At 40.5% G+C, this 17,870-nt stretch overlaps 1 protein-coding gene across 1 annotated transcript in view; it reads right to left on the bottom strand.

Annotated features, from left to right (window-relative positions):
• jak1 (Janus kinase 1) overlaps positions 1 to 17,870 on the bottom strand; it is a 121,991-nt gene that overhangs the window by 46,813 nt on the left and 57,308 nt on the right. Inside the window, exons 4-6 of the mRNA XM_043699443.1 lie at positions 9,329 to 9,485; positions 6,177 to 6,340; positions 439 to 793 (exon numbers count right to left, since the gene is read on the bottom strand). Of these exons, the coding sequence (XP_043555378.1) occupies positions 439 to 793; positions 6,177 to 6,340; positions 9,329 to 9,485 (676 nt within the window). The remainder of the gene's footprint in view (positions 1 to 438; positions 794 to 6,176; positions 6,341 to 9,328; positions 9,486 to 17,870) is intronic.

The following is a 17,870-nucleotide window of genomic DNA, read 5'->3' as shown; positions in this document are numbered from 1 at the left end:
TGCTAAGTCATCTGAACTCCAAAGGGGAATAAATTACCTTCTCTTAACTGCTACCTAGTACCATTCTCCATATTAGCACTTGCACATTGTGTGGTAATTTATTTTCACATTCAACAATAAAAGAGCCATAAGATTTTTTGAGTGATTTGCATAGGGCAGCAATACAGGAAACAAGCTGACAGACAATACAATGTGCCATGCATACATAGGATATTAACCCTGCAGTAGTTAACCAAATTATGCAGACTATTTGAGAGTCTGCCCTTTGATCTGTTGAAAGATCTGCTATCTTTTAAAACTTGCAAGAAGCTGACAGGAATAGCAATGTTATTATTCTCCCACACTTCATTCATTAGGATGATTGACTCTGGAGAACTACAAAAGCAATCTTTCTTTCAGGAAATGAGCAGAAAAAACATGTTTCAAGGTGGCCCTTACCTCTTTTGGTACACGTCTCCATTTTATTCCTATACTTCCTGCGATCATCACCTCATGTTCTCTCTCTTTTTGTTCCTTTTCAATGGGCTCATGGTTGGACATTACCCGTTCATTTTCTGCTGAGATCAATAGACTTGTGGGTTTATATGTTTCCATTCCAAAATTCTTTGTCAAGGACTCCAAGGTAGCCAGATACTTGACCTTGAGATCATGAGGGGATACGTTGCTATCACACACCGTCCTATTGTTGAACTCTTTCAGGAAGTTTTTGAAGACATTATTGATTCGACACCGGGTCAGGATGTTTCGCTGTTTGATGCTTCTGTTCAACGTTTCAGGAATGTAATGCTTGTAACTGAAAGAAAAGGAATAAAAATGGTATTTTCCAATAATTTACTTTACCTGTCCTTTATTTTACCTTGTCACAGTGAAATAACATTAATTCCCATTACTCGTGTTCTTATCCAAATTAACTCAATGGGATATGCTGTCAATACTTAATACCCCACAATATAATATGAGGTTTGGTGTTGCAGCCATGGATATTCCAAAGTACCATGTAGTAAATCAACATCCTTCAGGTTTGTCTACACTTGCCTTAAAAGGCACAATCTGAATATTACGAACAAAAAAAACCCACTGAAAGTATGTTCCTAAAAAAAAAAATGAAATTCTGTCAGAATTTAAAGGCATTAGATGGATTTTAAAGGTTAAGATGCATCTGATTAATAACTACATTGCAGTCAATGTGACAAAAACAGCTTCAAAAACAATACAGATTCCTGAGGAAAGGCTTTTGCCTGAAACATCGATTTCCCCTCTCAGATGCTGCCTCACCTGCTGTAATGTTTCAGCACCACACTCTCAACTCTAATCTCTAGCATCTACAGTCCTCATTACGCCTTCAAAAACAATACAGCCATGAGGAGGGAGACACATTTCTTTCTAAAGCTACCAGTGATCAAAGCTTTGACAGCTGAACAAATTTTGAATGTGGTCACTGAAAATTTGTGGCCTACCTCCCTTTTATGTCTGCCCTTCGGCATATGTACTCCTGTATGTCTCTAGACATCCTGTCTGTAGGACACTGACTGACAGTTTCTTCCTACTTGGGATATACCCTAGCCACTATCTTAAACAATCACTCCTCCAACCACCTACACTCAATGGCATCTACGTGCCATCTACAAATTACACCTCGGCCAATTCCCAAGGCTCCTTTGACAGCACCTTTTAAACCCATAACCTCTACCATTTACAAAGTTAAGGGCAGCAAATGCATGGAAGCTCCATGAACTGCAAGTTCCAACATTTACACATTCCTGACTTGGAACTAATATCATGTTCCTAGGTTAAAATCCTGGACCTTCCTTCCTAACAACACCAAACGTGGATGCCCCTATACTCCAAGGACTGAAGAGGTTCATTAAGGCAGCTCACTACCACTTTCAACAGGGCAATTAAAGATATTACAATTAATGTTGACCTTGTAAGTGAAGTTCACATTCCAGGAAGAAATAAATAAGTTAAACTTTAGCACATGCACAGCTGAAAACTTTTGCTACCACTAGATATGATTATTCTGACACAATCTTAGCTGGTGTCTCACATTTTATCTTCCACTACCAGAAGGGCATTCAAACGCTGACATCTTAAATTGAACCAGTTAGCACTGCTGCCTCACAGCGCCAGAGACCAGAGTTCAATTCCCGCCTCAGGCGACTGACTGTGTGGAGTTTGCACGTTCTCCCCGTGTCTGTGTGGGTTTCCTCCGGGTGCTCCGGTTTCCTCCCACAGTCCAAAGATGTGCAGGGAAGGTGAATTGGCCATGCTAAATTGCCCGTAGTGTTAGGTAAGGGGTAAATGTAGGGGTATGGGTGGGTTGCGCTTCGGCGGGTCGGTGTGGACTTGTTGGGCCGAAGGGCCTGTTTCCACACTGTAAGTAATCTAAAAAAAAAATCTAAAAGAACCACGCCCTTCACTCTCACTCCTGTGTTCATTGAATTGTACTGGCTCCCAGTTATGCTAGAACTCAATTTTAACATTCTCATTCTGGTTAACAAATTTCGCCATTATTGTATCTCTAAAATCCATTCCTCTGAAAGATCTGCATTTATCCAATTCTGAACTCAAGCATTCCTAACATTAATCACTCCACCACCAAAGGCTGTGTATTCAGCTGCTTGGGCCTCACCCTCTAGAATTGTTTTCCTAAATCTCTCAGTGCCTCTTTCCTCCTTTAAGATGCTCCTTAAAATTGACTCCATAACCAAGCTTTTGGACATCTGTCTTCACATCATCTCATGTGGCTCAGTGTTAAAGTTTGTAGGAGAACAATCTTGTGAAGTTCCTATGGACATTTTGCTATATACAGTGCCATATAAATCCAAATGATCATTGATAATAAAGTCCTGCCCCTATTTTAATTTAATTGGTCTTAGTGACGTGGTATATGTTACAGCATCTTAACACAATTCACTGGAACACAATGAGAAGCAATTACACAAGGAATGGTGTTCAGCCTGACTCATACCATACAACTACTCTATTTGAACTTCCACTTCGATCTTCTTCAAAAATAAAATGAAACCATTCCCCTTATCATACTTCCACCTTAATATACTTACTGTATGTTTTTTGGTCTATGTCAGTACTTAATCAGATGCAAGATAACACTGAACCTGGTCACTTCTACCTGCAGTTTTAAATTACCATAAATCTTACTTGTTAGTCTCGAGTAAATCTCACTAACTGACTTCCAATCTGTTGATCTTTGTTGCTTTTGCAATCTCAGATGGCGATGCTGGAGAAAGGGATTTAATCTTCTGGTTCTCTGGCTGCCAAACAAGCTGTCCTCACAGAAGTGAGAGCCAAACAGCCTACTCTGTCCAGCATCAACTTGCATGTATGCCTCACTAGAAGTCTAAAATGAGAATGAATTTCCTTGTGTCTCAGGTCATGATGGGATTCCCTCAAAGAACCCAATTTCCACCTCTCTTTTTTTCCCCTTTACTCATTCAGACACACACTTATATATGATTTCAAGAACAATAGCTTAAGCACAGAACAGTGGCTTGTAAACAAGTGCCTGGAGGTATCTTTCAACATATCACAACATACAGTCCATTTTAAATTTTGCAATGGTGTCAGCGGGAGATGGCTGAGCATTCCTTGTACCTTGAAATCAAGCAACACCTCTCAGTCTTCTGTTGTCAATCCTTCCATCGATTGCAAGTATTAGCACAGCTATAAGTAGCCTGAAAAACTGCGCCTGCAATGTGTTAGTCAGGAGAACCCAGTGAACCACAGTACATGTGTCAGGAGAAACAAGTGGAGGAGGGTCTTGTTTCCAATCATTTGGCCATTATTCCAGTGAGGATTTGCAAACAATTACAAGTAGTCCTTGACTAACATGCTAATTATGTTCCTAAATATCACTGCATTAAGTGAAACGGCATCATTCGAAACACATTTTCCCATGGAAACCCATATAACTGTTTGGGATTTATTCCCAGAACATCAAAATGCAAGCATAAAGCTAATATAAAACATCAGAGCTGACATGAAAATAAACAAACTGAATATCTTCTCATGTCTCTTGCCTCATATACAAGGTTGCTTATCTGGGTCTGGAAGGCAGGGTTCTCATTTTAAAGCACTCAAACCACTCATGACTGGCATGCAAAGGTTTCACATCAAGATCATTTGATTTTTTTTTCAAATCCTCATACATTCAAAGCAAGTGGTACATTTCTTTGATGTTCAATCCAGGAAGGAAAGAGTTTTCCCAAATCTCCCTGTTACCTCAGGATGCACATAAACTACTGGAGTTAGATTTCACAGAACTCATTTGTTAGTTGCTTTTGTTTTATCAGGATTAGATCAACTTGCAGATAAAGCCAAATCAGTGAGATCTAAATCTCTTTGGATATTCAAGTTTCACTCAGCACATATTCAATTCTAGAGAGCACACCTAAATTAACACTCAGTTGAATAGATTTCCTGATTTTCTTCGCCACAATGTCTTTGCTTTCCTGACTAGTCTAAATATACCACTTGTTTTGAATGCAGACGGAGATGTCACTCACATAGGCAAAGATCAAAACAAGCTAAGTAAACTGGAACTTAACCAGGAGTACTGAGGTTTAGTGAGCATTTATCTTCAGCACTGTTGGAATTCAAGTAAAAAAGGCAGTTACAAATCTGGTACATGTTATTGGAACTTTGGGTAGTAAAGCAAAAGCCATGTTATAGTATAACTGTGTTCATCAAAATTGTGTTCATTAAGGACTACCTGTACTTCAAATACTGTATTTTAAAGTGTCATATATTCATGTAAATTAAAAAGGGGAAGTGGAGTAGGGAGGATCCTGAGACAATAATGGGACTGATGCTAAGTAAACCAGCTCTATGGTGTATTCAGTTAGACTGTAAATGATACTCAATTGTTAGCGTGTTTCAGAAACCAATAAACACCCTATGATTCACTCAGAGCTAAGCACGGTGAGGCTAGAAAACAGAGACATGGACACACTATGAACTTTGCCACAACGGGCAGAAGAGAGGATAAAGTTTTAAATTTGAGAAATAGGGCCCATTAAGCCACACTTTCGGGAAATATCAGAATATTTATCTGCCCTGCCACGGATAGCAAAATATTTAAACTGGGTCTGATCACAAAATCACTCTCCCTCTGTGTGCAGTCTGTCTCCCTTCCTGATAAATTTTTCTCTCTCTCTCTCTCCCCAAGCAGTCACACTCTCTCCATCTCCCCCTCTTGCTGCGGTAATCATAGCCCCACTATCTGCACACTACACCCACTACTGTATCCCTCATCATTCTGCACTAACTCTCCTCCCCTCACACCATTTGGTAGATTTCCTCTCCCATTCACAGATGCCCAGCTGGGATGCTACATTTGGCTTGCTGTCAGCAGGATACAGAATAGAATATCATTTTGTGGTCTTGTTGTTACTTCTGGCACGAATTAATATCTCTGACTTTGCTGGACTCTTTAAATGCTTTCTTGTCTATAAGGAAGTAATGAAATGATGGATCAGTTAAAAGAGAGTGCTTCTATTTCCCACTCCATTCTGCCATTTTAACACCTGGGGAATCGACACTCAAGTCTTCATCGAAAAAGACTGGGATCCCTTGTCAATCTACAACCTTAATAGCATTTTCTTCCCTTGTAGCCAGCCAACAAGTGACTGTTTAGTGAATGCAACTTTCCTTTATGAAGCCAGGATAAAAAAAGATGCTCTCCCCCACCCACTGGGCCTTTGACCAGCATTCAACAGAGAAAACCCTGACACAGCACACCATCAGTAAGGTTCTGTAGACAGGAACTGTGAACAGACATTGTTCAAAACAAGGAAACGCAAGTTTAACCTTTAGGAAGTTAATGCCAGATGGGGAGACAGATAAAACTTTATCATTCAGACTGCTGAGGGCTCAACAGGCAGGACCATTGCTGCACACAGAAACAATACCTTCAAGCAACAACTAAATATCTTTCTGAAGAGGTGAAGGATTGAGGCATTTGGTAAGATGGTGGACAGGAGAAATATAGGTCAATTGTGAAAGGGACTTGTTGAGTCCAATGGCCGATTCATGTCTTTAAAATTTACAATAATTTGATGAAGAACAAGAAGAAATGTTTTTAAAAATAATTATCATGTAACAGAGTATATTCCAAAGTAACATCTCTGCCCAATGTCAGTTGTTCACAATCTCACCTCATTTCCTTGGAAATCTCTTGCAATGGTATTTTTCGTTGAAGTGCTTGATGTGTCATGGCCAGTACGGCCATCCCCAGGCATTCATTCTCTATTTCATGAAATTCAAACTCATTTTTAGGATCTCGAACAGGTGCAAGACCTTTGATCAAATCATACTGCCCCTGAAAAGGGAAATAAAATTATTAAAAAATAAAAATACATCAATATCACTGTTGTTTACGAGGATTACTCTCTAAAGTTTGCCAAGAAAGCAGTCGCCGTCTTTCACATTCACTCACTTTTTGTCCCTCTCAGTTTACCATTTGCTATGTCTTTACGTTTCTCTCTGCTTTTGTCTGTATGACTAACTTCCTTTGTTTGACTCTCTCTGGGCAGGAGGTGCAGAAATGGAGGCTCAAAGAAACAAGAAAAAGAAAACCTCGGAGGTCATGGGTTAGTTCCTATTGTACAAGTCATGGTTCTGAAAGAGTTAATATCAAAGACCGCAATAAACTGCACCTAATCTGGTGATGCCAAACAGTCTTGGGTGGAGAAAAGAGAAGTTTACTTTGAGATCCTGAAGGGGTCATTTCTGGATCGTGATAGCCTTAATAATGATGTCTAAATAGCCAATGTAACTGGGACTTAGCATGCTAAACATAATGTTTGTAAGACAAGCACCTTTTCTTGTTGAGACTCATTATTGCTTCATTCTCTAAATGTTAACCAAACAGGTCCTCAGAATCACTTGATAAAGGAGGACTGATAGGTGGTGGTCTTGGCCTAGTACTTTTATCACCAGGTAATGTTCAATGATTTCAAATTCAATGAAAATCTATAATTAGGAGTCTAATGATGTCATTGTTAATTGTTGGGTAACTATCTGGCTTACTAATGTCCAACAGGGGGCTCTTGAGCCAAAAACCCTGTGTTGAAATCCTGCCTGCTCCAGTAGTATGTAATATTATCGCGGAGAAGGGCGATTAGAAAATATCTACAAAGGAGAAACAGTAAAGTTCTTGTGTTGCAGGAGTAATTGTAGAATCCCGATAGTGCTGAAAGAGGACATTTGGCCCATTGAGTCTGCATTGAAGTTTTAAAGGGCATCCAAACGCCCCCCCCCATCAACCTTTTTCTTGTAACCCGTGTTTACCATGGCTGACCCATCTAGCTTCCACATCCGTAGACGCTACAGGACAATTTATGGCCAATCCACCTAACTTGCACATCTTTGCGGTGTGGGAGGAAACTGGAGTCCCCAGGAAAATGCACGCAGACAGAGGGAGCATGTGTAAACATCACTCAGTCACCCAAGACTGGAATCGAATCCAGATCCCTGGCACTGTGAGGCTGCAGTGCTAACTACCAAGCCACTGTGCCACCCATAGTGCTTTTGCCTCTGGACAGAAGGCCTGGGTTCAAGTCCCTCCTGTGATGGAAGCAACATTTCTGAACAGGTTGATTCAAAATACTTATAAATGACGACTATGGGGGACTCTTGTGGCACTGTGATTGTGACCCTGTCTCTAGGTCAGAAGGTCTGGGTTTGAACTCCATTACACATGTATCATAACATCGCTGAACATGTTGGTTAAAGATCTCTACAAATACCTCTAAGTGAGAAGGCACAGTAAGTTGTATGAATGAGAGGAGGCACTTATAAAGGAATAGAGTAGACAAATTTGTGGCAGAGTTTAACGTGTGGAAGTGCAAAGTGATGCACTAATTTAGGAATCTATTAAGGTTAACTGTGGGATATTTTATGGTGCAGTGGTAGTGCCCCTACACTGAGCCAGGAGGCCTAGGTTCAAATCCCACCAGCTCCAGAGGTGTATATCACTGAACAGGTTGATTAATGTACACAGACCTTACTGGGTCTGTTCTGAGCAGTGACTGGATTGTAGAGGTGTTTGTTTAAGGGCTCTTGTACAGTAGTGGTAGTATTGGTACCAGTGAGCCAGAATACTTAGACTCATGTCCTATCTATTCCAGAGCAGACCAATAACATACCTCCACAAGTTGATCAAAAATATCTACAGTTGTTTTGTCAATTAGGTCAGTGGCATAATGGAAAGCGTGTGACTATAGATCACAGATTGTCGGTTCCACTTCTTTCCAGCTCAAGATGTTTAAGGGTTCTTGTGGTGCAGTGACAGTTCCCCTGTCTCTGAGCTGGAAGAACTTGATTCAAGTCTCACCTACACCAGCTATAAACCCATCACAACAGGTTGAAAATAACCACATTGCTGACTGGTCTAACATACTGATTAGAGTTCCAGTCTGTATGGATGGCTAGGTTCAAATCCTGCAGTTATGAATTTGTACTCCTGTGGTGCAGTGATACACTTGGGTAGGGTAAGTAGACAAAGTCTTAACCCTGGTGAGGGTGAGACCAGAACTAAACAGCATAGGTTTAAGGTGCGAGAGGAAAGATATAAAAGAGACCTAAGGGTCAGCTTTTTGACACAGAAGGTGGTGCTTTTATGGAATCAGTTGCCAGAGCAAGCAGTGGAGGCTGGTACAATTCCAGCATTTAAAAGGCATCTAGATGGGTATATGAATAGGAAGGGTTTAGAGGGATATGGGCTGAGTGCTGGCATATGGGACTAGATTAGGTTGGGATATCTGGTCGGCATGGATGAGTTGGACCGAAGGGTCTGTTTCCATGCTGTACATCTCTAGGACTCTAAGTCTCAACTGCTTCAGACGTTATAACATCTCTGAAAAGGTTGATCATGAATACGAACAAAAGGAGAATTGTTGACAGCATCCTACCCCAACCATGAGCTGGTCATGGGTGATTGCAGGGTGGAGTTCTTGACCACCAAGTGGTGCTTGCTCAATACAGGTTAGCAGCCCTTGTGCTCCACAGTGCCAATGGGGAGGCTGTGGCTGCTGCATTTAAGCATTGAGAAGTTAACTGCACCATTAGTACACTCAGCAGCATCGCAACCAGATGAACAAAATGTTCACATTAATTTATTGGACAATATGTACACACATTACATGGTTCAGGGATCTGGAAAAATCACTGTTCAGCAATATAACAATTATAGCTGCACACAAAGTCAACTGAAGAATTAAAATCTATTGCAAATTGAACTAAAGTTCCTCACAACCAGGAAACCACTGAACTTGATAAATCCTATTTGCAAAATGTTTCATTCTACCTGAGCAAACAGGTATTCAAGGGAATTTGCATCCAAAAGAGGAGTCCCATTTTCCGTACTTTTGGGATCATTGTCATTCTTCTGTTTTCTTACAGGGGAGTGTCTCCAGACTGGTTGGTCATTTTCATTTGATCCATGCCAGTTTCCAAAGAAGTACCTGCAGAAACAGGATATGGTCAGTACTGGAAGTCAGAAAATATATAAACAGTGGTAAAGGGTAATGTTTACCATGGAAATGCAGTTAGACGGGCAAGTGTGGCACAAAGGATTTGATTTTCAGTCTATGCTATAGACTGTTTACTACTCTATTTAATTCTCAGTCTTGACTGTAGCATCAAGAGAAAAAACAATACGCAGAGTCCTGGAACTTGTCTATAAGGTTTTCTTCTTTTAAAACAGCATGGATAGTGTAACAGCAGGCTGTCTATTTACTAGCTGAGGCATGGAGGAGCTAAGTGGATGTTCAATAAAGTAATTTCTTCATTATTGCGGGGGAGTTTGTAAAGGAAACAGTGAATTGGTTTTCATGATACTGTGAAAACCTAACTTGTACTGAAGTAGAGTGGTAACCGTCTTTCATTAACTCTAGTTATTATTCTATACAGCAAGTGTAGAAAGCTGGATAGACACATGGTGTACAGTGGCTGGGTCTAATCCTGCTTCACTTTGCCATTAGACTTCTATGGTTAACCATCAGGAAAGCAAGAGTCTTGCCTAATTAAACGAGTCCCAAAAGATTTATGCCAACTGTAACCTCCCTACAGCTGTACAGGCCAAGATCAGTCAAGTCTGGGGATAAACTTTAAATTTTCCTTATTTGGTCATTACCCAACCACAAGACCAGCAAGAAAAGCCACTAAATAACAATGCCAAGTTTTCGGTCTCCAAATTGTCAGATACCAGACATACGCCACAACACGAAGAGGCCCTTTAGCCCCTTCAAAGGCCTGATTCAATGCAGGAATTGCCCAGAAATTTTTAATTTCTGATGGGAAATTACCCAGTTACCTTGCATATAACCTGGTTAATACATTAATAGTGGGCGGGTTCAAGTTACATATAGAGTGCTAAAACAAATTATTGGAAAAGCTCAGCAGGTCTGGCAGCACCTGAGGAGAGAAATCAGGTTCAGTGTTTCAGGTCCAGTGACCCTTCTTTAGAACTGTGTTTTTGTTTCTGATTTCTGGAACCCGCAGTTATTTTGGTTTTGACTTACATATAGTGAGAGAGAAATGCAATCTTCACAGAATACACAATATGGATGTAAGCTTGGCAGAAACAACGGCAAACTAACATTTTCCATAGGTAGGTGCAAAATTTTAAAAAAGCTAGAATGAATGTGGATTCATCATTAATAGACATAAGAGAATTTATACTAGAGAATAAGGAAATAGCAGAGAAGCTAAAAAATTATTTTGTGTCTGACTGCATGGAGTAAGTGAAAGTTCTTAAAGTTAATTGGATTTAGGGTGAATAAATCCCCTGGAATAGATTAGCAATATCCCAGAGTGTTGAAGGAGACGGCTATTCTTCTAAATGCTGTAGGTTCCAGAAGGGTCCTGCAGCTTGGAAAGCAACAAATGTGATCTCACGAGTTAAGAAAGGACAACAAGGGAAAATGGAGAACTACAGATCTGCCAGTTTGACATCAGTGGTGGGGAAAATATGAGAAACTATTGTAAAGGATGTGTCAATCACACTCTTAGAAAAGGTCAATTGGATATCAGTATGAATTGATGAAACAGAAATCATGTTCAAAAAACCTGTCAAAGTTTTAGAGGATGTTACTTGTAGTCTAAATGAGAGAACCAATGAAACATTTGGATTTTTAGAAAGTCAGTAAACACACAAAGTCAGTAATCAAAATCAGAACACATGGGATTGGGAGCAATATAATAATATGAACTAATAATTCTTTAGCAGACATGAAACAAAATATAAATAAATATTCATTCTCAAAGATCACAGGCCATTATCAATGGGTGCCATAAAAATCAGTGACATGCCCACCGCTTTTTTAAAAAAAATGTATTGATGGGATGAGGGCATCGCTGGCTAGGCAGCATTTATTGCCCAACCCTAATTGTCCAGAGGGCAGTTAAGAGTCAATTATATTGCTGAGAGTCTGGAGTCACATGTAGGCCAGAGCAGGTAAGGATGACAGTTTCCTTTCCTGCAAGGCGTTAATGAACCAGATGTGTTTTTCCAACAATCAGTGGATTCGGGGTCATCATTAGACTCTTAATTTCAGATATTTTATTGAATTCAAATTCCACCATCTACTGTGGCAGGATTCGAACCCATGACTCCAGAACATTATCTGGGTCTCTAGGTTAACAGTCCAGTCATAATACCACTGGGCCATTGCCTCCCTCTTCACAATCTATATTAATGTTTGGATGTGGGAACCAACTGCAACACGTCTAAATTTGTTGAGGACATAGAACTAGGTGAGAAAGAGGCAAAGAAGCAGATTAGGAATACAAAATAAATAGGCAGGAACATGGTAGATGGAATATAGTGTGAATAAAAGTGAAGTTGTCCATTTTACGAGGAAAGACAAAGAGGCAGAATATTTCTTAAGTCATGAGAGCTTGGGAGGTGTTAGTCTCCAAATGGACCTAGGTGTTCTTGTTTGAGAGTCACTAAAAGCTATCATGCAGGTGCTATGAGCAACAAAAAAGTCAAATGGTGTGTTAGCTTCATCACAAGGGGATTGGAGTAGACGAGTAAAAATGTCTTGTTGAAATTATACAGCGCCTTGGTCAGACTGCACCTGGAGTATTGTGTACAGTTTTGGTCTCCTTAGCCAAGGAAGGATATACTTGCCATATAAGGAGCACAAGGCAGTTTCACCAGATTAAAGCCCTGGATAACAGGATTGTTTTATGAGGAGAGGTTGAGGCCTGTATTTTCTAGAGTTTCAAAGAATGAGAGATAATTGCACTGACTTCCAAAATTCTTACAGGCTGTGACACAGTGGATGTAACTGGCAAGTGAACTAGAACATGGGGATTTAATCTCAGAATAAAGTCTAGGCCATTTAGACAGAGGGGGTGAAATTTCTACATTGAGAATGTGGTGTATACTTGCTACTTGGTGTTTCAGCTGAATCACTGAGCAGGTTCAAGATGGAAATCGTTAAGATTTTTGGAGACTAATGACATCAGGGATTATGGAGATAATGCAGGAAAGTGGCATTGAGGTAGATGGTCATCCATAATCTAATTGAATGGTGGAGCAGGCTTGATGGATTGAATGGCCTATTCCTATTTCTGTGTGTTTGCAGGTTAAAATTAGTCTCCAACTCAGAAACTATCAACCTCAGACATTTCTAACTGACTCACCTGGATAGTTATCCAGGAAGTATTAGATTAATAAAAACCAGTTCGGACATCTGGGTAACCATATAACTGATGCATCCCTTCAACTGCCCCTCTCCCATCCAAGTCCTCACCCAACCTCAACCCTCCCCTTACCACCCAGCCAGCCTGCCATGTTCTCCAGCTGGCAACCTGCTACCCTACCACTTACCAAGACATTTTACTCAGCTGGCAGCCACCCATCTTACTCATCTACCTCATTTAGCTACACAACGACACATTCACATTTACAAAATGAGAAATCCTGAAACATTTAAGTCCTCTACTGGCAGAATACGGCAGCCAATGCCATAAACTGAGAGGCAGGAGTCATGGTGGTCACTTGGCCTCTCCTGCAATGCATGGAGGTTTGCCAAGATTCCGAGAAGAGGATCAAGGGAGCAACCAACACGGGAATTCTGACCTGAAAAGATGTTACTGAGTAAGTGAGGTAGTTGTTTTTTTTCCTGTGATTAGCATCAGTCAAACTATTCCAATAGTATTCAGAAGATTTGGGTCCATAATATTTTAAGCAATATAGCCATGCATGGGAAAGTATGCTTCATCAATGACTTCCCTTCCACCGGAGGGCCAGATGTGGGATGTTCACTGATGATTGCACGCTGTTCATCACCATTCCTCTAATCCTCAGGTATGGAGGCAGTCTGTGTCTAAATGCAGCAAGAGCTGGACAATGTCCAGGTTGGGCTGACAAGTAGCAAGTAACACTCACACAAGTGCCAGAAAGTGACCATCTAACCATTGCCCTTTGATATTTAATGGCATTATCTGCACTGATTCCCCCATTATCAACATCTCGGGGTTACCATTGAAATGGATTAGCCATATAAATACACTGGCTACAAGAGCAGATCAGAGATTAGGAATTCTGCAGCAATTAATTCACCTCCTGACTCCCCAAAGCCTGTCCACTATCTACAACTGTAATGGAATACTCCCCACTTGCCTGGATGAGTACAGCTCCAAAAATACTCAAGAAGCTTGACATCATCCAGGACGAAGCAGCCCAGTTGATTGGCACCACAGCCTGGACAATGTGGGTACATCATAGCCCAAAAACAAGAGCCTGGAGCACAAGGGACCTGCTGTACTCAGGTCAGAGGCAGGGCTTGGGCCCCTGATTTCTGTCCCAATCTATCACCTTCAATATTAACTGCCTTTACCATCAATACACAGTGGCAACAATGTATACCATCTAAAAGACTCACTATGACTCCTTCAACACCACCATACAAACCCATAACCTCTACCAGCTAGAAGGACAAGGGCACGAGGTGCAAGGGAAGACCACTATTTGCAAATTTCCCTCCCAATCAGACCTAATTCTAAGTTGATAGTATATTATTGTCTCTTACTGTCACTGGATCAAAATCCTGGAATTCCCTGCCTAACAGCACTGTGGATGTACCACATCTCCTATTGTGGTTCAAGGCAGCTGCTCAGGAGCAATTTCGGATTGGCCAATAAATACTAATAAACAGCGACTTCCACATTCCATGAAAAAAACACAGCAGTTTTGGACTTTATGAAGCAGCTTGCACGAGGCTGATACAAAAGCATGTCAAACAAGTCTAGGAATTCCTGATAAGCAAACAGTGTCAAATGTTTGTCAGATCTGTATTTACAAATTCCATTTATAGTAAAAACAACTAAACACTGTTCACATCTATAAAAAGCTCTTCCAAATTAGCTGAATGAGAATAAATCAGCAAAGAAAAGCCAAAGGAAACATGGAAGTAAAGTTAATATCTGTAAAAAGCAAGGTTAGTTTTGGGTGTATCCTTCATCAGTTATTTCTCTTGTTTGCAATTTGCAGCTTAACTCTATGTTTAAAATAAAATACACCACATTTCTCCATGAAACAAGTGTCAGCAGCACTTATAAAGCATTAAATGGGATGCAGAAATTATGGATCACACTGAGGATATGGCAAGGTAGAGTTTAATTGAAGGCTCACTATCTATCCCCTTAAAAGTTTCCCTCAGATCTGACGAATTACAACATCTTATTTCCTTTTTAGGTTAATAGCACCCCTCACACAGGCATTTTGTATTAGCTCAACAAATAACAATATCAAAGTTCATCTTGATTAACGTCATGAAGCACTTACAAAGTACAGCAAACACTCCAGAGATTTGCAACAGTCAATTTCAGCTTTTAACTCCAGAGGAAAGAAGAGAAAGCAAATCAAGAATGAGAATTTAACAGCATAAGGAACAGTCATGAATTGGATGTGATCTTCAGCCTATCTTTTTTCTCATCTTACATTAACTCTCAAGAAGCATTAACACACCAAGCGTTAACATGAAATCTTCATGGCCTTACTTCTTAAGAAACTTGTATGAGCTTTACTCAAGAGAGTACCATTGTGTCCGTCACTGTATTTGTACGTGTGTGTATCAGCATGTCTGCGCTAGAGAACATCAGGAGATATTTTCATGACAGAGGTCCCAAACAAATAGAAGCCTGGACTCCTTCGAGGGGGGTTTGGGTTTATAGATTAAGACGGTACTCTGCACAATTCACCTCAGCAAACTGCAAACGAACAGTAGTCGAAATGTATAGTGCTGGAAAAGCACAGCAGGTCAAGCAGCATCCGAGGAGCAGAAGAGTTGACGTTTTGAGCATAAGCCCTTCAACCGAATGTCGAGGGTGGGGAAAGGGGGCTGAGAGATAAATAGGAGGGTGGGGATGGGGTTGGGGGAGTAGCTATGAAGGCGATAATTAGATGCAGTTGGGGGGTTATTGTGATAGGTTGGTGGTGAGGGTAAAGCAGATAGGTGGGAAGGAAGATGGAAACTAGTGAAATCGATGTTGATGCTGTGTGGTTAAAGGAAAGTGAAGTCTAACAGTAGCATGTGATGACAGAAATGTAAGGTTAACATTTCTGATATTATAATTTTAGGGTTTATGAGACCTGAAACATTCAGTCTACTTCCTTTCACCCCAGTTATTGGCTACCATGCTGCAAGCTTCTGGAATTTTGTGTCTTTATTTTAAATACCTGAATTTTCTTTTTGCCATATTAGCAAAAACAGCAAGGCAGTCACTCTTCTTAGGCTGCCATCAAGTTGCACCTGGAAACTAATTCAAATATATAGTCTACATTCTTTTAAAATTGCCAAAGAACAGAAAACAGTGAGTTTTATGAAATTATTTATCTGATTGATGGCTGATAAACAGTGGTAATCTCTACATATCAGAATACAGAGAAGACTTCAAAATTGCCAATAACAAGTTGTGGAAGTGTGGCAAACAGTGCAATCTAATGACACAGAATAGTGAAAGGCTGACAGAATGGGCAGACAAGTGCCGGATGGAATTTAATGCAAAGAAGCATTAAGTGGTGTATTTTGACAGAAGGGATTGGAATTTCTCAAGAGCATGGCACATACTGAAAGACCAGTTATCAAAGAATGCGGGATCTTGGGTTTCATAAATCGAGACATTAAATACAAAAGTAGGATGTTATGAAGAACTTAAAGCTCTGGTTAAGCCAAAAGTTAACATGTGTGTTTGATTCTACTTACCACACCTCAGGAAATATGAGAGGACAAGGTGCAGAGGTGACTTAACAGATATCTCCAGAGGGATATTAGCTACAAGGTTAGGTTGAAGAACATGGGGTTGTTTTCATTGGAGTAAAGGGTTTTGAGGGAAAATATGATAGAGGCCAACAAGATTGTAACAGGCTTAGAAAAGGTAAACAAAAAAGAAAGTACCATATCCGGTGATGGTACAGGAACTGAGAGACATAATTATGGATTTTTGGCAAAAAGATGATGGAGGATGGAGAGAAAGAACTTTTAAACTTAATGAACTTAAAAGACTCGATACAGACAACAATCAGAACGAATATCATTGCAAGAACTACATTGGACAAACAGGCAGAAAACTAGCCAGCAGAATATATGAACATCAACTAGCCACAAAAAGACATGACCCACTCTCACCAGTATCATTACATACAGATGAGGAAGGACACGTGGAAAAATTAACAAACAGTGAAATTCATAATTAATCTTGGAGGAACTGTTGGGCAAAGTCCACAGCACAGAATCAGATAAGTTAATTGGTGTTTTAAGTCTGTCCAAAAGAAAGGCTGCAGTAGTGAGTACAATGGATTCTTTCTTGATAATATGTTTTTGGACATTTGTCTCTTGATTAAACTTAAAGTATAAGCCATAGTTATTAAGTTAACCTGGGGCAGTGTTTGTAGAGGAATAAGATGGCGTTATTTTCTGGGTCTGTAGGTTGCGAAGGAGCAAAAATGGCCTTTGCAGTGATATGTACTTCTGGTCAGATGTGGGAGTTTAAAGAGAGTTTAAGGGTTACTGCGGATTATATTTGCTATAAATGCTGTGGGATGCGAATCTTATCAGATCGAGTGGATTGGTTGGAGAGACAGATAGAAGCGATGAGGAATTTGCAACAGTAACAGTATGTGATGGATGGCAGTTATAGGAATGGGGGAAAGTCTCAGATACAGTCACATAGATGGGTTAACTCCAGGAAGGATGAGAGAGGTCGGCACCTAGGGAAGGAGTCTTATGTGGATATACCCATTTCAAACAGGTATGCTGTTTTGGAAAATGTAGGGGGTGATGGATTCTCAGGGAAACGTAGCACAAACAGCCAATTTTCTGGTAACGAGGGGTAGGTCGGCTTCCAAGAGATCAATTGTGTTAGGGGATTCTGTAGTCCGAGGTACAGACAGACGTTTCTGCGGCTAGCAGAGAAAAAGCAGAATGGTGTGTTGTTTCCCTAGTGCCAGGATCAAGGATGTCTCAGACAGGGTGCAGAATGTTCTCATGGGGGAGAGGGGCCAGCAGGAGGTCATTGTCCACATTGGAACCAACGATATAGGAAGGGAAAAGGTTGAGATTCTAAAGGGAGATTACAGAGAGTTAGGCAGAAATTTAAAAAGGACATCCTCAAGGGTAGTAATATCTGTATTACTCCCAGTGCTATGAGCTAGTGAGGGCAGGAATAGGAGGATCGAGCAGATGAACGCATGGCTGAGAAGCTGGTGTATGGGAGAGGGATTCACATTTTTGGATCATTGGAATCTCTTTTGGGGTAGAAGTGACCTATACAAGAAGGACAGATTGCACCTAAATTGGAAGGGGACTAATATACTGGCAGGGAAATTTGCTAGA

Source organism: Chiloscyllium plagiosum, chromosome 11 (genome assembly GCF_004010195.1).
Source record: "Chiloscyllium plagiosum isolate BGI_BamShark_2017 chromosome 11, ASM401019v2, whole genome shotgun sequence".
Lineage (NCBI taxonomy): Eukaryota > Metazoa > Chordata > Chondrichthyes > Orectolobiformes > Hemiscylliidae > Chiloscyllium > Chiloscyllium plagiosum.
Note: the sequence above shows the minus strand (reverse complement) of the source record. Positions and strands in the feature narration are given on the sequence as shown.